Source organism: Anabrus simplex, chromosome 9 (assembly GCF_040414725.1).
Source record: "Anabrus simplex isolate iqAnaSimp1 chromosome 9, ASM4041472v1, whole genome shotgun sequence".
Taxonomy (NCBI): Eukaryota; Metazoa; Arthropoda; class Insecta; order Orthoptera; family Tettigoniidae; genus Anabrus; species Anabrus simplex.
Genome location: NC_090273.1, coordinates 121372663 through 121396825, shown reverse-complemented (window position 1 = coordinate 121396825; position 24163 = coordinate 121372663). Strand labels below are relative to the sequence as shown.

At 37.9% G+C, this 24163-nt stretch overlaps 1 protein-coding gene across 1 annotated transcript in view; it reads left to right on the top strand.

The window, feature by feature from the left end:
• unc79 (UNC-79 domain-containing protein) overlaps positions 1-24163 on the top strand; it is a 346819-nt gene that overhangs the window by 244466 nt on the left and 78190 nt on the right. Inside the window, exons 34-35 of the mRNA XM_068229169.1 lie at positions 9766-9855; positions 20328-20504. Coding sequence (XP_068085270.1) covers positions 9766-9855; positions 20328-20504 — 267 coding nt within the window. The remainder of the gene's footprint in view (positions 1-9765; positions 9856-20327; positions 20505-24163) is intronic.

Sequence of the window (24163 nt, the reverse complement as noted above, 5' to 3'; positions counted from 1 at the left end):
GTTGGAGTCAGAAGGCCAGCGCCTCAACCATCTGAACTACTCAGCCTGCCAACGTACTTACTATGGCATGATTCAGTCAGCTTAGATGTCCTTGTTCAAATCCTTCCACTGGCGAAGTATTTTCTTTGAACGGTGCTCTCTTGCTGCTCCTAAGCCACCAGCAGAATTACCAACACCTCCTCGCAAAGTCCATTTGAATTGGCCACAAAGCAATCTGATTGGCTAATTTCAGCAGCTGATAAAATGACAATGGCATGAGTAATCAAATTATATATCAGTATGACCAACATTGTAATGCTTTATACCTCTTCCACATTGTTTCCAACCACTCTGTGTGTTCCTTTTATTGTTCTTATCTTTCTATATATCTTGATTCTATATATCTCAGTTCAATTATGATCTCAAAAAAATATTTGGTACCAACTGAAAAACATATACACAACTAGGACTTGGGAGCAATGAGACATAATTATGTGATTTCATTGTCATTTTAGAATCTTTAAATTATTGTGTACCATGTTAACAGGATAACCTAATAACCCAACAGAGTTCAGCCAGACAACTCTAGAATGTTAATAGAGCAGTTTATTCTTTTTTTTTTTTGGTATACTAGAGCAGTGAGCTTGAACGTTATAAAATAAAGGGCATAAATATTTCCCAATAAAGCTGTAGAAATAGAGATCAGAAGAACAGTTAGCAGTTACTATACAAATGAGATGTAGCACATCCTAGAGAAGAATAGTTATGAAACCATGTACTTCACGGATTTAAGCCTGATAATATTTTATTTGTTGTGATATGTTAATGTAGTGCATAGTAAATCTAATAGCTTCTGCCTTCTTTATGATATGTAAGCAACATGCAAGTAATCTTTTGCTTTTAACAGACAATGTTGTTATATTGCTATAATCCTTATTACTGTATTACTGTCTTTGTGCAATGTCATCCTGTAATTTGGGAAAATTCCAAGACATTGGTCAACTTGAAAGCTATTTATTATTATGGCAATACTGCCTATGAAACTATTCGTTCCAAACTGCCAGATAATTAATGAGTGTTTTTAGGTATTTAAACTCACTGAAAAAGATATTAATTTTTTCACAAACTAATCATTTTGGTTTTTGCCATGTGAAATGAGATAAACTGTATAGATTCTTGATCTTTAGTGAACACCACTTCTTCATATGTACAGAAAAGACACGCTTTGTTCTAAAAATGCTGAAAGTTTGAAATTAAATGTTTCTGTTACACCCACTACTACCCATCATCATCGTTGACCAACTCCAGTTTCCCAGGTGTGGTATACGAGCCCCTTCCATTTTGTTCTGTCCATGAACCATTCTTCGTTCACAATCCGCTCCCAATCCTGACCAATCTCCTCTACATCCTTCTTCACTAAGTCTATCCATTTTTCTCTAGGTCTGCCCACTGGTCTCCTTCTCCTGATTTCTCTTTCATACTCCTTTCTTGCAGACCTGTTGGCACTCATTCTTTTCACATGACCAAACCACTTCAGTCTTGCCTTTTGGATCTTCTGGAGTAAGGAGTATTCTAGTCCTACGGCTTCTCTGACTTTTCTATTCTTGATTTTATTCCTCCTGGTCTTCTGGATCATTGTGCGTAGGAACTTCATTTCTGCTGCTTAGAGTTTCGAGTTGTCCTTTCTTGTTAATGTAGTGGTGCCCAGGCTGTATGTGAGGATAGGGGTGTATAATGATTTATATAGTGTCATCTTGGTTTTGAGTGGTACTTGTTTATCCCATAGTAGCTGTCTTACTTGGGGGTAAAAATGTATTGCTTTGCTGATTCGACTGTTTACTTCATATTTAACTAAGTTATCCTTGGACATTATACTACCCAAGTACTTAAATTCTGTTACACTGTCCAGCTTAGTGCCATTTAGCATGATTTCTGGCTGATTGTCACCCTTCTGTACCTTCAACACCACCGTTTTAGCCTTGTTGATGTTTAATCCACATCTCTCAAACTCCTGACTCCACCCCTGCAGTCTCTCTTCTACATCTTTCTCTGAGTTACCCCAAATTACAACATCATCTGCTAATGCAAATGCTTGTAAGTCTTGTTGCCCCTTTCCTTTTAGCACATTTAATATGGTATCCATTACAATGATAAATAATAGGGCCGACAAAGCACTACCTTGTTGTACTCCCCTTTTTGTCTCAAACCAGTCTGACAATCCAGAACCGACTTGTACACAGCTTTTGGTTTTCTCGTAAAGCACCTTAACTTTTGAAATTAGACTGTCTCAAACTTCGAGCTTTCTCAGGCACTCCCAAATAAGCTCCCTTGGTATGCTGTCATAGGCCTTTTCGATGTCAAGGAACAGTAGATATAAAGGCTTCTCTTTTTTTCCATTGTTTTTCCATCAACATCCTGACAGCAAATATAAGATCTGTTGTTGATCTTCCAGGCCTAAACCCATATTGTTCCTCTTCTAAAAGTGGTTCTACAATTTCTCGTAGTCTGTTCTCTATAATATTTTCCAGAATGAGAGAGTAGAGTGATGCCACAGTAGTTGGTATAATTCCATCTGCTGCCTTTCTTGAATATAGGTACAATATATTATACCTTTCTTCTAGTCTTCTGGGATGGTATTTTTCTGCCATACTACATTTAGGAGTCTATATAGCCATTGGATTGCTGGTGTTCCTTCTGCTCTTAACATGTCGACACTTAACTCATCTATTCCTGCAGCTTTCCCTTTCTTCATACATTTAAGGCTCTTCTCTATCTCCAGCCATGTGATTGGTGGCTCCATATTTTTACTGGGCTCTTCACTTTTTCCAGATTCTTCTCTGTTTTGAATTACATTTGATGCCTCTTCATTCAGGAGCTTGTCAAAGAAGGTCTTGAATTCTCTCCTGATTCCATCTTCCTCTCGTACTACTGATCCACTGTCCTGCTCTATTACCTTGATATCTTCTAGGTTATTTCGCTTGTTTTCAATTACTCTGTAAAGAAGTTTCTTGTTTCCTCTGCTGTCCTCTTCCAACTTTTCCACAAACTCATTCCATTTTTCTCTTTCTCTTCTCTTACTATCCTCTTGGCTATAAGTTTTTTTTGCCCTGTAGAGTTCCTGTAGTTTAGTTATTTCTTGGCCACCTGGATCTTGTGCATCTCTTTGCTTTTCTTTGTCAAGCATCTTTTTTGCCCAATTTCTCTTTTTTTTTAATTTTTTTTTTAGCCATTCTGACTCTGTCATTCCACCAAGGTGTCTCTTTTTCTTTCATGGTAGATCCTGTTACTCCACACAGGTCTTTAGCTTCACCCACCAAAGTATCCTTAAAAATTTTCCATTCTTCTTTTACTGTATTCATTTCCCCTTTTGGTAAGTGTCTCTGTATCCTTATTTTATATTCTTCCTTCAGCTTGGCTTCTTCTAATTTCCAAGTCTTCACTGTATGTTTTCTTTTTTCTTTTCTTCGGGGTTGTGTTAGCCACATGATTTAGGTCTGCAATCAAGAATCTGTGATCACTGTCCATACTCTCACTGGGGATAACTTTGACATCAGTTACATATTTCCCTCCTCCTTTGTTAGTGATGATATAGTCGATGAGAGACTTATGTTTTCCATCCCAGCTATATCTTGTTATCTTCTGGCTGTCTTGTTTTTGGAAGAAGATATTTTTGATGATCAATCCATTTCTTCTGCACAATTCAAGCAGTTGTTCGCCTTCTGCATTTCTGTTCCCAAACCCATGTGGTCCAATGATTTCCTCATAACCAAGTCTGTCTGTCCCAACTTGTGCATTTAAGTCCCCAATGATGATGACATTTTCTTCATCAATTATATCTTCTAGATCTTGACAGAATTTTTCCTTTTCTTGAGCACTACATCCAACCTGTGGTGCATATACCTGCACTACCGTGTAATTTGTGGACTCAAACTGCATAGATAATTTAATGATCCTATCATTCTGACAGGATTCTTCAGTAATGGCGTCCATGTGTTTTGTTATCAGGAAAGCTACACCATTTCTGGCCTCTTCCTCGCGTCCACTCCATACTAATTTGTAGCCATCTCTGAGAATCTTGCTACCTGCCTTTCTCCATTTTGTTTCACTCATTCCCAATATGGATAGATTTTTCCTCTTCATCATATCGATAAGTTCTTCAGTTTTTCCAGTCAGGGTCAAAATATTCATAGTCCCAATTCTTACATTGTTCTTCGGACATATTTGTCTTTCATCGGAGCCATGTTGGCCGCCATACCTGCCAGATCTGCTCGAAGACTTTGTCAATTTCGGTATTTTTTTTATCTCCATCCGAGGTTTGTTTGATTGTTGAAAGCAATTTGAAGATACTACCACTGGCTTGCTAGGCCTACCATGGATCTTCGCGTTGATACTTTGTTATGCACTAGATGGTCAGTGCCTGACACGCATTTCCTCATGTTAGTAGGGTCTATGGTTTACCCTCCAGTACTCGGGAGGCTGATTGCAGTGGGGTCGCCACATCCTTATGCCTCCCACTACTACTACTACTACTACTACTACTACTAAATGTTTTCATTCCTCCCCCGAAGGGGAAGACGGGCCACCTAGATGGTGACATCGTTTCTCAGGCCAGGAGATTTTGTGACGGTGAAGGAGATGCACGGAGAAGGTGAGGGGGTTGGTGGCCATGGCCTATACTAGGAACTGTCCCGGCATTCGCCTTAGTGCAGGAGAATGGAAAACCACGGTAAACCATTCTCAGGACAGCCGACGGTTGGGGCCAGCCATGAGGTCCAGTCCTGTCTTGTCTCCCGAATGCAGGGGCATAGAGCCATGGTAGAGCCACGGTAGAGCCGTGGCCACCCCTCCTCTGCTCTGCTCGGTTGGCCGGTCAGAGTGCAGAGCTGTTGGACCATGGACCAGCCGTAGTAACTTAAGGGCCGAAACCCACTCTGCATCTACCAATTGACCTCTGTTTTACTTCTCACAAGATGGTTCATTATGTGCTGCTGTGTACAGAGAGGTAGTTGGTTAAAATTGTTATATGAAAGCAATCTTTTTCCTCAGCAGGTAGATTGGCAGACAGATGTAAATTTGAAGGACAAATATCAATGTCATTAGACTATTGAAAAGAAAGGAAGATTTGTGTGTAATCTTGAAGTGTGGAAAGAACAATGTTAAAAAGACAAATAGCACAATGGAAGGTAGATAAGTAAAGACATTTTCCTGGTCTCAAGAAAAAAAAAAGAATTGGGATGGAAATAGGGAGAGAGTAAGAAGACCAGGAAGATGAAACATTGCATATGATAAGTAAACTTCACTGCAAATAACCTAGAAGTACAAAATAAAAAATGGATAATAAAACAACCAAACCCATTAACAAAACAGCCCTGAAGGGCCATGGTCTACCAAGCAACCGCTGCTCAACCCGAAGGCCTGAATATTGTAAGGTGTCATGTGGACAGCCTGACAAATCCTTTTGGCTGGTATTCTTGGTTTTCTAGACTTTAGCCTCTAACTCACCATCAGATAGCTCCTCAATTGTAATCACCTAGGCTGAATGGTCTTTGAACCAACCCACAGATCCAGGTAAAAATCCCTGTCCTGGCCAAGAATCGAACCTGGGGCCTCCGGATAAGGGGCAAGCATGCTACCCCTATACCACAGAGCCGGCAATAAAAATAGATAATGAAGGAAAAATCCATTATTTTTAGTCCATGTGATCATAAGGTTATACTTCTATAATTCTCATATTTCTTCCTATTTCCTTTTTTGAACAATGGTACAATGCTTCCTTGTTGCCAATCTTCAGGTATCCTTTTATCCTTCCATATGGTATTGAGGGCTCGGTATAGCCACTGTAGATCAAAAATTAGATGTATGGCTTTTCAGGCGTTTGCTCTATTAACCAGCGTTTTGTCTTAGGTGTGACACTAGACTCATCAGAGTAGGATGTGTCAGACCCTACCCACTGACGCTGGGTGTATGCAGGTGAAGACCAAGGACCAAGGGGCGGGCCACGTAGAAGGTTATGCCTTCTCTCTGGCCAGGAGATTTGGCGGGGTTTGGAGATTTGGTAGGGTTAGAAGATAACTTATCAGAAGCCTATTTAAGAGGCACAGTCTGATAACTGCATACGGGAGATAAAACTCCAAAATGGAATTAATGCCCACCTAGCAATTCCGAATGGAAATTCTAAGTTCCCATGGAGGGAATTAGATATTTTTCCACCAATAGAGCATATCAAAAATCAGATAAAAAATTAGATGTATGTCTAGTGTCAGACCTAAGACGAAACGCTGGTTAATAGAGCAAACGGCTTGCATCCAGGAGATAGTAGGTTCGAATCCCACTATCGGCAGCCCTGAAGATGGTTTTCCGTGGTTTCCCATTTTCACACCAGGCAAATGCTGGGGCTGTACCTTAATTAAGGCCACGGCCGCTTCCTTCCAACTCCTAGGCTTTTCCTATCCCATCGTCGCCATAAGACCTATCTGTGTCGGTGCGACGTAAAGCCCCTAGCAAAAAAAAAAAAATAGAGCAAACGCCTGAAAAGCAATACATCTAATTTTTGATCTGATTTTTTATATGCTCTATTGGTGAAAAAATATCTAATTCCCTCCATGGGAACTTAGAATTTCCATAGCCACTGTAGTCCACTGCTTCCTGCTACCTTAATCATATCAGCATTGAATTTGTCTTTTCCCCTTGCTGTACCTTTGGTCATTGCTTTCACTACCCTTTCAAGTTCCAACCTTGTTATTGGGTTCTCTTCTTTTTCTCCATCTATTATTTCCATTTTCTTATCTCCTTCTTTCTCCGAGCAGTCATCCTCATTATAAAGTTTAAAAAAATATTTTGCCATCACCTTCTCAAGACCCTTTTCGTCATGTACTATGGATCCATCTTCTCTCTCTAATGCCTTGAATTTTTCTTGATTTATTCTTTTCGATTTTATTACTCTGTATAATAGTTTCTGATTTCCTTGACTATCTTGCTCAATTTTGTTCGTAAACTCTCCCCAACATTTCTCCTTTTCTTCTTTGATACTCCTCTTTACTTGTAGTTTCAATCTTTTGTATTCCACATGTAACCTTTCTATCTTATTCTCATCCCTCTGATATGTTTTTTGCTTTTCCTTATCCATTTCTTTCTTCACCTTGTTCCTTTCTTTTATTTATTGTTTTATTTTGTCTGTCCACCACCATGTCTCCTTTTCCTTAACCTTTGCTTTTGTTTTTCCACATACCTCAATTGCTACTTCCACAAATGTCTGTCTTAAATTGTCTACTCTTCTTCTTCATTTCATATATCTGTATTAGGCAACTTCCTTTTTATCCAATCTTGGTATGCTATTCTTTTATCCTCCTCCTCCTCCAATTCCCAAATCCTGATCTTTGGTTTCTTCTTCAGTACAATTTTAGAGATTTTTACTTGTTTTAATTCTGCAATTAATAATCTGGATCACTTTCCATACTTTCACTGGAGATTATCTTCGTATTCATGACGTATCTTCCCTATTCTCGGTCGTTATTCTAAAATCGATGAGTGTTCCATACTGTCCATCCCAACTATATCAGCTGATCTTATGGCTATTCCTCTTCATAAACCATGTGTTCTTTATTATCAGGTTATTTCTGATACAAAAGTCCAACAGTTTCTTTCCATATTAATTTCTATCACCATACCCACATGTGCGCAGAACATTCTCATATCCCATTCTATCAGTTCCCACATGGGCATTCAGATCTCCCATTATCATGATCCCATCTCCAACAATGTGTGTGTCCAGTTCATTGAGGAAATCTTCTTTTTCTTCCACGCTACATCCTGTCTGTGAAGCATACACCTGTACTATCTTCAGTAGTTCCTTGTTTACATGTACCTGTATTATTATAATTCTTTCATTTACATACTCAACTTCAGTTATTGGTTCAACATTCTGATTCACTATAAATCCCACTCCATTTCTTTTCTCTTCACTGTTACCCATCCAGTACAAGGTGTACCCCTTTCTTAGTTTCTTCATTCCTTTCCGTTTCCATTTTACTTCACTTAATCCCAGTATGTCGAGTTTACATCTCTCCATTAGGTCAATCAATTCATTTTCCTTCCCATTCATTATTAAAATATTTGTTGTTCCAAATCGGGTTTTGTTCTCTGATCTAACACTTGCACAGACATCAGCATTACCATCACACTGTGCAACTGTAGCCAGAGCCTTGTCAATTCCATTTCCATTTTTAAACTTCCACCCAAGGCTTGTATTATAGTTGAAAGCAACTACAAATTTACTCATCTGCTGACCTGCTAAGCCTAATGCATTTGAGGATTTTCTTTTGGGGTTTACTCCCTTAGCCATCGAAGATCCCTCTTCTCTACAAGGCAGTGGTTTCCTCTTCTAATTTTCCCCAGAGAGGATGGGTTGCCTCATCCACCATCTTCGCCATTCCGAAGGTCTCTTTTTCTGCCTAAGATGCTGTTAAGGTCTCCACCTGTAACGCTGGGCATGGGTTCCACGTTATACCCCGTGAGACTGGGTCCCTGCCTGAACTTCGCTCTATTTCGCACCGGCCTAATGATGTGGAGGATACCCACCCCCCACAACGTGGATGCGTCAGACAAGAATTACTCAAGTGAAGAATAGGGACGGTGACCCTGTCTCCCTTGAGCTGGGTTAATGGTTGTGTATTATGCCACAACCAATGGCAATGAAATTAAGTATTTGTATAAATTTGTCACTAAAAAAAATTAAACAATGGGGAACTCTAAACTTTGGTCAATCAATCAATCAATGATGAGTGGAAGTAGTGTTTAGCCATTTTGGAAACAGGGTTATTCCTCAGATTAACCTGAAACACCTTTTTTAATTGTTTTTCATCTTACTTGGATGAATACCTCTGCAGGATAAGCCCTCATTTTGATATTTAACATTTCAACAGAAAACAGGTCACAAATGAAGATTGCAAAGACAAAGCTTACACTAAAATGAATGTTGATCTAACCTGCAGGAAGTTTCATGAAAAGTTTAAAGGAGACTCACATATGTTGTGGAAAATACACTCTGCAGAAAAATATGTGATTAATTTAAGTGAAGTTGTACTAAATACATTTTTACAATGTCATCTATGTTTTGTACTATGTAACAATCTTATAATATGAATAATATGTAATACTTGAATATAATAAAACAGTTGTTAGCATTTTTGTGCAATAATATAAAGTAAATATTAAACAAATATTACTTTATTTAGCCACCCAGCCAATAAAATACTAAATGTCCTATTTTGGACTCTGAGAGATCTCATCACCTTAACTGTGATGAATAATACATGTTTACAGTAAGACATCCTATCATCTAGTACTCTGAACAGAGACCTCATATCATTGTTCTGTCTGTGCAACCTGAAGAGTTTGAAGCTGAATGAGAATCTGTTATTTATCTTGTTTCACATAACATAAATCCAAAAGACTATTATGAATAAATTTAATCAAGATTTTGTAAAATCTAAAGTTGATGATGCCAGGTTCATCTTGTTAATCACCAAGAGTTATGAGGAAAAAATTATATGACTATACAAATCAAAATGTTATTTCTTTCAGAATGAGATACTGAATTTAATGTAGCATTAGTCATTAGGATTATATCATTGAAAGTTTTATTTTCTAGTGTTATGGGACAGTTAAGACACCCAGGTTGGCCATCAGCATACTGTTCATCTGTGTAGAAAGAAAACCTTGAACATCATATGGAAATGAAAGAGTTTTTACCCCTAGAATAGAGTGGTATTGTTCTTTTGGTTATAGTGCCAAAGAATGTGTCCACATCCTTCCAATCAGAGGAGACTTATGGTTCTCCTGAGTCACCTTTATCCAAGATGGATATAATGACAGTCGGTAAGCAAGCAGTCGTCCATGTCTCTCACATGCTCCCCCCACCTTCTTTCATCTTTCGCATGCTCTTTATTGTGGCTGAGAAGGCATACAGTGATGTCCCCTTTGCATGTATGTGTTTCATCATTAATGAGTGGATTTCTTAGCACCATAAGAATCCAGTGAGAAGAAAAAGATAATACAGAGATTAAACAAAACAGAGTGATGAATCTAATAGGTATAACCAACAACTGTATTTAGTACCGTATTGAGACTCTTCACTTCTGGATGAGGTTTTAGTATGCATTTTGAATTAATAAACCCTTTTTAGACATTCTGTATCGTCAATAAGTTCATATATAATATATAGTAATCGATATTGCCATGTAATCTGTAAGCACGCATTTGAGAGATGGTGGGTTCGATAGCCACTATTTGCAGCCCTGAAGATGGTAATGATTTAAGAATTTAAAAAAACAAATTTGCACTGTAGGCTCTTGTTTATAGCCTACGTTATACACAGTGTACCTGTAAACCCTATTATCTGAGAATCCATGTTAACCACTTGTTTCATCAATGTAATTAATTAAATTAACAAAAGAATTTGTAACAGTGCAGTCTGCAAACTAAACATATGAAGTTAATGAACTTGCAGTTCTAACAAACTGTCTTCCCATTATTGAGGCTGTGATCGTAGAAGACATCATAGGTTAATTGAACAGAGACAAGGGGCAGGAATTAACAAACAACCCCAGTGTTGTTTTATGTTCAGAAGACCGTGATAAAAGTGATAATGAAGACGTTACATGCATTTGTCATACAGATGGCCTACATCAGGCAGCCCTGGCCTGCATAGATCGAGCACATGGTGCACGTTTTTCTTTGGTTGAGGTGGTGACACAACAAGAGAGGTAACAAGCTCAAACAATATAGGGCGTTTTTCACAAAGGAAGTTTCACTTAGTTTTTTTTTTTTTTTTTATGATTAAGACCTGCTCTATTAAGTACTGTGCAAACAATTTTCATTCTTATAAGACAAGTTGAATTAACGAAATATTTGCATTACATCAGTAGCAGCAATTTTGTCTTTCATACCTTAAAACCGTGATCTGCTACACATTAAGTTTTATCTGAGGTTTTTGCTATCTGATGTATCCTCATTCAAAGTTACCTTTGATAAGCTGGGTTGTGCTATACATAACATGACATGACATGACATGACATGAAATGACATAACATAGAAGTAATCGGGGGACAGACCATACACCCTAAAACAACACAAAAGTTCCCTATGGGCACTTGCCCTAATGCCATCTGAAACAATACACACAGACAATTTAATCTCAGCCAGAAACGTAGGGTATTTTACATCAAAATGTATTGTGTCTCAGTAAGAAATTATAACATCCATATGTAAAATATGTGTATAGTTGCAATTAAATGTGCCATTCTTTTAAATAGCATTAGTGGCACTAGTGATGTCTTCACATAGTAGCATCCTACCTGTCCAACCTGGTCTCAACCAGCCCTCCCACAAGTTTGAAAACGATCCAGGGTTCTGGAACAAGATACACTTAGGCTCAGGTATAACAGCAATAGGTGGTGGTAGTGGTGATTATTGTTTTAAGTGGAAATACAACTGGGCATCCCAGCAATAGAAGTGAGTTGAAATCCACTGTTGGCCATCTTAAAAATGATTTTCCAAGATGTCCTCACTTTAACTCCAGGTGAATTCCAGGATGATGCAGCTGACCAAAATTTGGCATGACATTTCAAGAACCAATGTTATAAAAATCAATCTGTTGACACCCTGGTGTGTTCCTTGTTATGTTCATCAAATACATGGACTTAATACACCAATGACCACAATTACTTTGAGGTATTTGAGATCTTGTGCTAGTGACGTATGCTTTGCGTACCATGGACAGCACACAGGACTAACACATCCATCCTTGAAGAAGTTCAACCGCAACAAAGATTGTCTGTCTTGATGCCAAAGAAGATCCTTACTTTCTTTGGGAATATCGCTTGCAACCCCCATATCGAAAAGCTGGTGGTCTGGGAAGTCCAGTAGGAAGCAACAACATGGCAGGGCACCAACCTGTTGGACTGACCTCACAAAAACCCTACTCGATACCAACCTGGAACAAACAACCTGACTGACTAAACACTATAGCTGATGACAAGGATCAGTACGTGCCAATGTATCATCATAACATTGCAGCCACCATGTTAAAACATTTGGAATATGACAATGACCAAACTTGACGATCAAAATTCCCAAGTCCCTTATTTGAACAACAACTACAACTGTAAAATTTCCTAAAAAATCACAAAAAAAAAAAGTTTCAGTTTGGTCATTCAAATTTCCAGTGTACTAAAACTGTTAATGTTTTTAAAGACTTTTTTAAAATTATATTTGTTTGTGGCATTAATCTCTGTAGATCTTTTGCCACTACTTTCACCAAATGATATGAACCTGCGTGTATGTGGTGGAATTGCGGAAGTGTAGTGTGTTGAATGTGAGGAAAGGAACGTTAAGGACGATGCGAACACCCAGTCCCCAGGCCAGGGATATTAATCATTACAATTAAAAACCCTTGACCTGGCCGGGAATCGAACCTGGGGCCGCCAGTAACAGGCAAACGCCTTGCCCCCTACACCGCGGGGCCGGACTTTTTAAAGATTTAGGATTTATTTTTGTCATTTTGCATATGTATTAATTTAGAGTAATATATATAAAAGGAGGGTGAAACTTCCTTTGTACATGGCTGCATGTTTTCACAGAAGGAGGTTGAATTACTCCGTTCCCTTGCACAGCATAAATATCCCTTTCCCAGGAAGTATATCAGACACAAGATCTTGTTTGTAGGCCTTCTTGCTTTCAATGTCTACCCTAGCTTGGCCACTGCTTGCAAACTAGTATGTAAAACAGACCCTCAAAACTGATCAAATTTGTTAGACCCCATCATCTGCTTCACCGTAATGTCTCACCTTATGACTTGCTGCCTTATCTCTAGGAGAGCACACTTTTCTTTCATTTCCTGAAGGCATGGTGGTTGATGTTTCCCCTGATGTGTGGACGATGAATGAACAAAAGTACATGATGAGTTTATACTAGATTAGTATGAACTATGTTTGTGTGTAACTTGATGTCAAATATATGAAGGCTACAGGGAACTCAATTGTTGTGTAAGTTTGATTTTGGGATATAAATATCTTATGTAGTGTGATTAGTGTTCTATTACAGGCATTTTCTCTCTATGCTGATGCTATCCTTTGTATAACTTGTTAAATATATGATCTTAATTTGAGTTGGATTCTACCTTATGCGATGGTTGGTTGCTATTCCATTCCTCCATATTTGAAATGACTCTTAATAAATGTATTGATATCTCTGACTAAACCAGTGGCGTATGCTGGGATCAAGACATGAGCTACCACTAGACTTAGGTTATCCCTTTTCGATGGTTGGTTTAGTGAACGTCAAGCCTTAAGCGTTTTGAGCTGTAGCCAATAGCCAACAGAGAAGCCTGCTGTGTTGTCAAGGCTGCTTCACAAGCTACTGCCTTGGCCTCTGCTACTGCCAATGCTCAACCCCTGATCAGTGGAGATGGTAGCCTAAGGTTTAGCAAATTAAAGTCTGGCTTTGTGACAAAATGGATAGAATGCTTGCCTTTGGTCCGATGGCCCCGGTTCAGTTCTCAGAATCAACTCCCTCATACTATTAATTCCCCTGGCTTGGTGACTGGTATTTGCAATGTCTTTGCCATTCATTTTATCCTTATTAGGTCATCACCAAACCTATACAGATGCCATGCACCATTATTATTCTTAAATAATAATGTTGAATTTTACAGCGGTCGTACCCATCGTTCCCTGGTTAATTAGCTTCCTCAGGAGATCAGTGGTGGTGCCCAATCCATGATCATGGGTTTGATTCCAACCAACAAAAGAGAACACTAAACCTGATAGATTGCATTTCATTTTAGCAGATCTACCAGTAAAAAGAAAACTATATTGCTCCTATAACAGAAGCCCTGCAGTGTCTTCCTACAAGGATGTAGAAAGAGATGGGAGTGAAATACCAGCACTTTGTTATCTATATAATTAAGTCAGAAGTATGAGGTAAGGAAGTATATATGATGAGTAACGCATGGTTGATAGCAGTGGCCATCTGACGGATCAAAGCCTAGCACACCTATCCCCCCCGAACTCCGCTCCTATCCGATATACAGCAGCAAGCCGCGTAGAGTGAGTCGAGGGGAGAGGGACGAGAGTCTGGGCTGCAATATAAGTCTCCAATACCTTGCTCTCAGAAATACATGAGACGTTTTTTCTCACTTCTTTCAAGTTTTGTAAATGGAACGATGTGTCGGATGCTTACATTATAACGTTCTTTAGACTTCCATCTTTCTCATTTGACGTTTAGGCTTCACTGATAGCCTTGGTAGCCCTCAGTATTGTCCCCGTACTAGGTCTGCTCAGTTCACAGGACCGCTGACTTAAAAATATGCAAGTGGCAGGATTGACATAAGGTTTGGAAAATAAGAATCTTTTGAGTATAGAGAACATATCACACTTTTATTCAAAGAAAATAAAATATTAGCCACCCTGACATCTATGATAATGAAAATGATCGCTACGTTACGTTAATTACTATTGCTCTTGATGTGACAAAAAAATACTAACAAATGGGATGGTACACGTAACTTAGTTTCCCTACCATTCTAACAGAGTGTTGAATATAACATTGTTTTTTCTTTGTTTGAAAACATTCATTTAGTAATTTAAAGTTTAGTAGATTAGAAAAATGAGATCTTGCGTAGAATTCCTCGAACAATCTGGAAAAATGCATTAATTTTAATAAAGTGTATAATAGAAATATCCAAGATTGATTAATTTTACTACCTTGACAAAATATGAGTGAAATTCTGTTCATCAAAATTTTTGTTAACATTTAAATGAAAATTTGAATTTGCCTTTGTTTTCTAAAAGTCAATTCGAGACATCGAGTATATCTGTTCACGTCTTCCCACTTATCTCCTCGTGAGAACTAATAACAAAACTTATTATCGCTTGGTCATTATATGAACAAAAATTAGCATTATGACCCTTCGGAAAAATCAATAAATAGGAAAAAATATGTCCTCATCGTGGAAATCCTTTCCACATAATGAATTAACACCATCACAGTGTCACACATCACCACAACACAAATGCACAGAAAACAAATGTCTTAACACTAGGAAATCTCTAAATCTACTACTAGCTACTGAAAAATGCCAAAGAAAGAAATATCTACAATAATAATAATAATAATAATCGTATGGCCTCAGCTACCGTGTGCAGACATTTCAATTTGACGCCATCTGGCTGTCTGCTTGTCAATTTCGACGTTCCGTTTTACTCTAGGCCCCCACTAGATGGCAGACCGAGTAAACCGAAACTCTCTTGGGCGTCTATGGCTGAGATTTAATGAATTTTGTCGGGTAAACACCAAATGTGTCACCAGAGATCTTTTACATGCCGACATCGTACGACATGGAGTGTCGAATGGACTTTTTTCCGCCCTTCAAAAATCCGACTACCTCTGCCGGGTTTGAACCCGCTATCTTGGGATCCGGAGGCCGACACTCTACCGCTGATCCATGTCATCATCGGGTGTTAGCCAATCTTACCACACTCCCATTAACTCGTTCCAACATGTTAAAAGAATAAAGTCTTCACGTGAGTACGAAATAAGACATCGAAAAGTGAGCATGCCTGGTTCCGAACTGTAACATTATTAGAATATTCAATTGAGAATCTATTCTCCAGATCTAAGGTCCTCCAGTAAGATTTACACGTACCTTAAACTTAGAATTACTGACTTTCATGATCACTATTAGGATATTATCCTGAATTATGGAGTTCATCGATCAACATGGACTTGTCCTTATCATCAAAAGACATTACTATATTAACTACACCTCGTATAAACTCGAAGATTCTGTATTTCCATTATATCATGATAAACATCGTGTATAAAAATATTACTACATTAACACGTGAAAATTCAATTTCACAAAGGTTCATATCGTACGTACAAATTCCTCATAAATTACACATACAGTACAACATCATAACGACGACCATAACTCATAACCACTTATCATGCATGTGTAGTCATGAAAATTATGAGGACCTGTCATTGTCCCAAAACAAGTCATATCCTCATTAAATTTGTCTCGATGATTAACTAATCCATTAGTTATCATATACCACAATGCATGTACTCTAAATAAATTCATACACTCGATTCGGAATGAATATCCTGATGACATGCTATTGTAAATATGAGGTACGAGTAAAAGTCCATTTACCATGAAAATGTTAAAAATATTGGGAAAATATCACCTCGATAAATTCATCTGACACAGATTAACTCACTATCATAATAAAATTTGTACAATGAGAATGGATGGTTCCAATAACACATGGATAACTTCAACTGATCCATCATCTTCAAACTCGACAACATGTGGTCATGAATCAAGCAAGTATGCAAATTAAGCTACAAGTCCTATCTCACATCTAGGAAATAACCAGTGAAATACCATGAAAAATAAATCAACTAGATATTACAGAACAAATCTAAGGAAAGATTAAGAGTAGAAATAAAGAACTACATAGAACAGATATAAATAAGACGTAGTCTACTTAACTTATTTAGTTGTCTTCACATCTCGAAGTCCGGGGTCCTCAATCACACATTCTAAGGCTAAAGTCCCTGCATTTTGCCGCTGCCAATGCTGGTCATTGGGCTTAGAACTTCATGATGAAATGTGTGGAGTCCCTGGCACGAACTTCCATCTTCTGGTGATGATAACGTAAAGGTCCTCTTCCACGTTTACACTCTCGGAAGATTGCTGAAACTTGTACCAAATGTATTAAGAGAAATCCTGAGCACACATGTAATTTAGGATGAAAAGAACACGTACTTTTAAAATTTATCTGCTATTTTGACGTCTGTTTATTGCACTAATTCAGGTCGTAGATTTGCACAATTGTAGAAAGCGTCGAACACAGGAATGAGTCCACTATCCCTGATGATAGTATTCCACTGACGTTCTGCGTTTGAAGTCCAGCTAGCGAAGTACACAAAGTGACTGCAGAGAGTAGACCAGGAACATGTGAGAGAGCTTGTACTCGTATAACTCGCCGTAAATATTGTTGCATGGCACTCGTGGTCGGAAGTGAAGTCAACTCAAGTACTGAATTCTTCTTGGGTTTGATTAAATAATTTCACCTTCATTTCTTGCCGAAATACTGTTAAAATCAAGTAAAAAATTCAGTTATTAATTTTTATAATTCACACGTGACATTATTAATACGGTTCAGTCAAATATGATTTATGTGTACCTTCTTAATTATACATATCATGCCACCAAAGATATTATAAATATTTCATTTATTACAAATCGATGTGATTGCAGACGAACATATTCTGGCTATTTTATATCTCTCGCTTGCTTTTATTTTTATTATTTTTTCCCAGTCAGCCAGCTACCCCCTTCAAGTCAGAAACAGGTTCTCTATCACCTGGCCAGGGCCACACGTGCCGTTGCCGACAAAGTGAACCCCAGTAACACACTGACCCATATTTAGTCAGCCGAGACCTGGATACGGTCACAGTATACACCACTGCACTAAACTGACATAAATTTGACCTTTTATCAGTAACTGGTACAATTATACAGTATCAACAAAAATATCTCTCAGTCCATGTAAAAAGAAGCTATGCAGTAAAATGAAACTAGGCTCACAAGTCATCCTAGTAACTCAATGTGGCTTTGCTTGGACAGTATTTGAATATGAACATTTCTATACTGACAGGAAATAATGAAAAGAAATTAACCCCACTTCACATAATGGATGCATCAAAACACTAAACTCAAGTGTCCTTCAAATGAGAGTCTCTCAAAATGATCTCAGTGACGCCTATTATCAGGTATATCCAAATACAATGAAAATATTGTATTAAGTTATCAGTAGAGAGTATCAAATGACTTCAACATTAGGATTTTAAAACCTCTTTTCAACACTATAAGGGTTTTTTAAATGCTAAAATACATGTTTGTCTATTTGTAATGAAGAGTTCATGAATTGAATGTCATGTCCCAACCGTAGCAATTTCTGAGATATGGGTATTCTTAAGGGGAAAAAACTGAACCTTTTTTACCCCTTTAGGGTCCATATTCTCCAAAATCCTTTCATATTCCTTAACTGTATCATAAAAGCTGTTGCTAGGTACAGTGATTTGGGCTGGGCATTGATGAGTTGAGTCTTACCTTAGCACCACCCAATCCCAAACAAACAAACAAACAAACAAACAAACAAACAAACAAACAAACAAACAAACAAACAAACAAACAAACAAACATTATAATCAGTATGTTATTTTCCTTTTGATATTCAGATATGTGTATGCTTTTTTTTTTCTATTTTCAAACATCAATTTGTCCATAGTTTATTAAGAAGTCATATTGAATGGGGAAGTGGGAAGTATAGGAAATACTGATATCATCTGCCAAGTGTCTTACAAGAAAATGAAATTGAAAATGATCATAATAGAGATACGCATTTTTATAGACATTTACACTTGCCATCCAATGTTAGCTAGGTAAGCATACACCTTGAAGGTACATGGGTGGATATACCAGTGCAACTACTGCAAAACCTTGTAGATTCATGTCATCCTGAATTGCTTGATGTATTTCAAGAGATAGAAGATCTGCACATATACCAAGTGTCTCACCTGAGTCATCAGACACCTTTTTTCTGGTGCTTCCAAAGATATTTTCAATTTTGTTTTTGTAATGTGTAGGTAGTCAGCCCAAACAAAGACTGCTCATCAGGTATATCATGCGACGTCCAACGTCAACAGAAAACTTCTTTCAGGTTCTCACTGCAAACAAAATATTGTTTAATGTGTAATTTTATGTGCCCAAGAAATAGAGCAGCCTCAAATTAGTCTATTGCAATATTCTGTTCAAAGATATTTATAGATGGTGACATTACAACAAGATAATAGTTAGTATTTCTAGTAGCTGCTAAGTGAGGCTACTGTATGATGGTAGTATAAGTCAGCATGACAGACTAGAAGGCAGCGTGGTGTCAAATATTCTTGGGTGGAATATCATACTAGAATAAGTTGAGACTGCTTTATCAATTGGCCTCATAAAATTACACTTTAAACAACAATTTATTTGCAGTGAGAAACTAAACAACATTTTCCATTGACACTGGACATCGCATGTCATACAGAGAGAGCGGTTTTTGTTTGCGCTGATTCTACCTACGCATTACAAGAACGAAATTTAAAACACCTTCCAAAACACTGAAGAAAAGGCATCTTATGACTCACAGGTGGGACACCTGGTATTTTATCATTTCAAGTTGAGAGTAACAGGCTTTACTGTGCATGAGGAAGTCCATGGTCTAGAAGATAAAGAGAGTACTCGTTGGATTGACATCATTGCCTACGACATCACAGGTTACATAATAGACCCAACAATCCACTTTGAATCCTCTGCTAACCAGCCAGACAACGTCACTCAGGAAAAGAAACACATTTAAAACCCCACTATTCTATTCTACAGGAAAGGTTATGGCCTACAAAATAAAGTTATTGGCTGGCTAGTTGGAGCCAGGGACAAAATACCAAGAAAATTTCTTATATTCTGTCATGCTTTTCAACTTCCCAACTCACTGGTGAATGAAGTAGCACTGACTGCTTTAAAGTCCTCATTCAGCATTTTACACAGCCATCTTCACTGAGACACTTTGTCATTATTTGATTTCTTTCCAAACTCTTGGACTTCCTTGAATATTATCATTGTTTTCGTATACGTTGACTTTTAGGCAACCCTCAAGTGGGGGAAGTGTTTGGTAAATTTTAGTAAATATATATATATATATATATATATATATATATATATATATATATATATATATATTTTCTTGCCATGAACAGTATGTTGTTGTTTTTTTTCATAACTAAATTTAATCTACAGTGAATTCTCTTTCTTATGAATGTTATGTTTGTTTAGATAACTGTATACTCTTATTGTGTTTCTTTGGTTTATTGAAAAGTAAGTTGTCTTTCAAATTAAAAGTCCTCAAAAAAAAATGCCAGCAGTCCTTCAAGTACAAAAGTATGTAGATCTACATATGTCCTAATCTCTTCAATTTATTAATAAATTAAACCTTTCCATTTTTAGAAAGTTCTCCCTACCTTGTCCTGGGTAAACTTTCTTTCAATATTTGTTAATTTTCAAGAAATAGGTACTTTGCTCTCTGAGTTGAGAAATTTTAATTGTGATGCCAGTTTCCCCACTGCAAATAATACAAGGTCATTTACATATACATTTCCAGAGAAATTAAAGTCTTAATAACTGGCTTGTATATGTATTTTATGATTGCTGAAAAATGACTGAGTCTTTTGCATGTTAGGTTCACCCATAGAATTGGACAGTGAGAACAATGCATCTTCTGATGTGACATCCACATGCAGTGCTTCCCAGTTGGAATTACCTGTTCCTGAACGCTTGCTGCCCATTGGAGCTCAACCTAAGGAGAATATCAGTTGCTTGGTGGAAAGAGTCAAACAGGTGCTAGGAATGCCACAAGGTAGGTAATAGTGTTTAGAATACTGTTAACTTTATGCTTTAGTTTCAATATCTATACATATCATAAAATAAAGTCCCTTATGTTTGTGTGGACTAATCTCAAGAACCACAAAACTGATTTTGATCCAATTTTTTTCTCTTGTATAGAGCATTTATTGAGGAATGTATGAAATTAATCTATAACAAAGGGGATCTGAACAGTAGTGATGGTATATTTGATTCATTTTACTGAATCGATTAATTTGATTCCATTCACATTACTGAATCGATACAGTGATCCGATTCATGGCACACTGATACAACAGCAGCAATAGCATTCAATGCTTGCTGCTGCCATCTGCTCTTCATTCTATGAACTGCTTTCGTATGCGCCATCAAGCTTTCAGATTAAGGTTCTCATGCAGTCTACCTCTTTGTATTAAGTTTTGATGTTACAAAGCCTTTCCCCCGCAGTGAAAACTCCATAAAGTAAGTATATAGAAATAGATGAAAAATATCTGTTCACACAATCATCAATGATCTGCAACTGGTGCTGTCACTCAGGTGGCAAATTCCCTATCAACTATTTGCCTAGTCTTTTCTTACATGATTTCAAAGAACTTGGAAAATTCACTATATTCACAGTTTTCTGATTCAGCGGCGTTTTAGTTTGGTTTGGTTTTTTATCAGACTGCAAACTTATTTACTGTCATGTACACCAGTGGTCTCGGTGATTCGATGATTGAAATCTTGTGCAATGATGCGACATACGAACTGAGAGAATACTAAGCGGTTCTTCCCAGTACAAAACAGGTAATTTTCAGTGGTCATGAGTATTACTCATATGTAGTCATACGGTAGAATAGAGAGCTGAGTTGAATTAACTGACGAATGTCAACTAAGTTATAATACTAAGATTCATTAAACTAATAAACAGAATAACCTGATTTTTTGTTTTTTTGTTTGCTAGCGGCTTTACGTCGCACCGACACAGACAAGTCTTATGGCGACGGAATAACCTAATAGCCTACTTACTAGCTACTTTGGAATTGTGTTTTGACTACCTTTTTAACACTGCAAATAAATCCAACTGTTTTTTTTTTGCTAGTTGTTTTACGTCACACTGACACGGATAGGTCTTATGGCGACGATGGGACAGGGAAGAGCTAGGAGTTGGAAGGAAGCGGCCGTGGCCTTAATTAAGGTACAGCCCCAGCATTTGCCTGGTGTGAAAATGGGAAACCACGGAAAACCATCTTCAGGGCTGCCGACAGTGGGGTTCGAACCCAACTGTTTTTTAAACCTCCCTGTAAGAATAGGACAGTGATTGCAAGTGGGTATTATTTTCAAATGAGCTGAGAGTGGGAGTCCGTCATAGCGTACAATTCTTTCAGTATGCCGTGGCTATTATGTCTTGCTGCAGCTGTAGTTCAGCTCCCTGCCAATGCCAGTGTACCGATAATGAACCATGTGTGTTTTGTCTCACTGATCCGTGAGTGAGCCACTCAGCACTGTCTGCTGCGAGTCAGCTGAATCGTGTGCCGTGAGATCGCCATTCCTGCGACTCGATTCATTCGGACACTTGAAGGAATTGATACACTGCTTCAAATCATACATTTAGTAGCCAACACTACTGAAGAATGGCAGTTTTATTGAAGGAAGTCAAAGAAAAGAGGCCATCTGAGCGCTTTCTTGGCTTACGTTGCCTAAACTTCCGTTAGGTTGCAAATATGTGTAGGAAGATTGTTGAGCATAAAAGTACAAGGAAGTACACAATGAATATAGAATTTTCATAACCGCATTGTAATCAAAATCAACTTTCAAGTTATTAGGTCATGTTATGTACATTTAGTACATGTTGAAGAGATGTTAAGTACAGAACAAAAATGGCCAACCAGACACCAGTGGGATCCAAAGCCACAACCTCCCACTGGTGTCCAGTTGGCCATTTTTGTTCTGTACTTAACATCTCTTCAACACGTACTAATTGTACGTAACACGAACTAATAAGTTGAAAGTCGATTTCAAAAGTACACAATGTTTTGTAGCCCTTAAAATCTTCGCTCCCGTAGAGGAGTATGGTTGTTTAAGCACACCATTTTCAGTGGCCCATAGAGGAGCAAAGTCGTTTATAGCTCATTCATTGTAGTGCGCTCCAATATGCTTGTGTTTTCAGATATCAGAAGAGTTCTACCTAGAAGTTTCTCTACCGAGCTCGATAGCTGCAGTCGCTTAAGTGCGGCCAGTATCCAGTATTCAGGAGATAGTAGGTTCGAACCCCACTGTCAGCAGCCCTGAAAATACCGTAGTTTTCCGTGGTTTCCCATTTTTACACCAGGCAAATGCTGGGGCTGTACCTTAATTAAGGCCATGGCCGCTTCCTTCCCACTTCCAGCCCTCTCCCGTCCCATCGTCGCCGTAAGACCTATCTGTGTCGGTGCGATGTAAAACAAATAGCAAAAAAAAAAAAAAGAAGAAGAAGAAGAAGTTTCTCTTTCTTCCAGTAGATGACTCGAGTGTCCTCTTTTCTTGACACTGTAAAACCCTTCCTTTGTGTTCTTGTACTCATTGTTTACAAGCCAATTTTTGCGCTTCTCAAACTGATTGAAATTGCAAGTGATGGTGGTTGTGTAGTAGACAAAGCTTCAAATGAGTGTATTTTGTTGTAATAAGAGTGATTCCAAAAGAAGGAATATGTGATATTTGGCAGAATAATGATAGGTGATGACTGATAGCTTCAGATAGTGAAATTGAGAGTGATTATGTGCACAGTTAAAGCACTGGAAGGATAAATAGTAATCTGGACAGGAGCATTGGCCGAGTTTTCTTTCTGTCATCCATTGGCTCCAGTATTTGACATACGTATGGGTGTAAATAAAAAGGACAACGACATTATGTCTTTTGTAAAAAGAAAATTCAATATTTTTTTTTTTAATATGCATTAATGTAGAATTCAGCAGTCAAGTAGGCAGCTTTTTAAAAATGGCTCAGCTCCAGCTGTGGCAAGCTGCGTAGGCAGCTGGTAGTGAAAGTGTTAGTAAGCCTTTTTTTTTTTTTTTTTCATGTTATAGTTTTTTTAAAGAAATCAGCTGGGCTGAGTAGCTTAGACTCTAGAGCACTGGCCTTCTGAGCCCCACTTAGCAGGTTCAGCTCTTTCCGGTGGTATTTGCAGGTGTTCAAATACATCAGCCTCGTGTCGATAGGTTTACTGACACATCAAAAATCTCCTGTGGAACAAAATTCCAGTACCTCGGCATCTCCAAATGAAAATCATACATTGCAGGCATTGTAGATGATATTTTTTGCAGTTTACCCCTTCATCCAGACTGCATTAAGCCTCGCATTCACTTCTTCGATAAATTTACCATATTCAGCAATCATAGATCCTATATATTGAAACTTAATCACTTACAGAAGGTCCTTGCAATCAATTTGGATTGCTCCAATATTTCTTGTAGGCGTGACATCATGTATTTTGTTCTCTTTCTGTTGAGTTACAACTATATTGCACCAATTGATCATTTGAATCTTGGATTTGACATATGAGATCAAGTTTGTTTGTTGATCTTCAATAATTGAGAGATCATTTGTGATGTTAATTCTGAACACTGTACAAAACAGGTATGAGCACTGAGCTGAAATTTGGAGAAGACGATGGCATGCTATTCGTCCCTCCAAGTC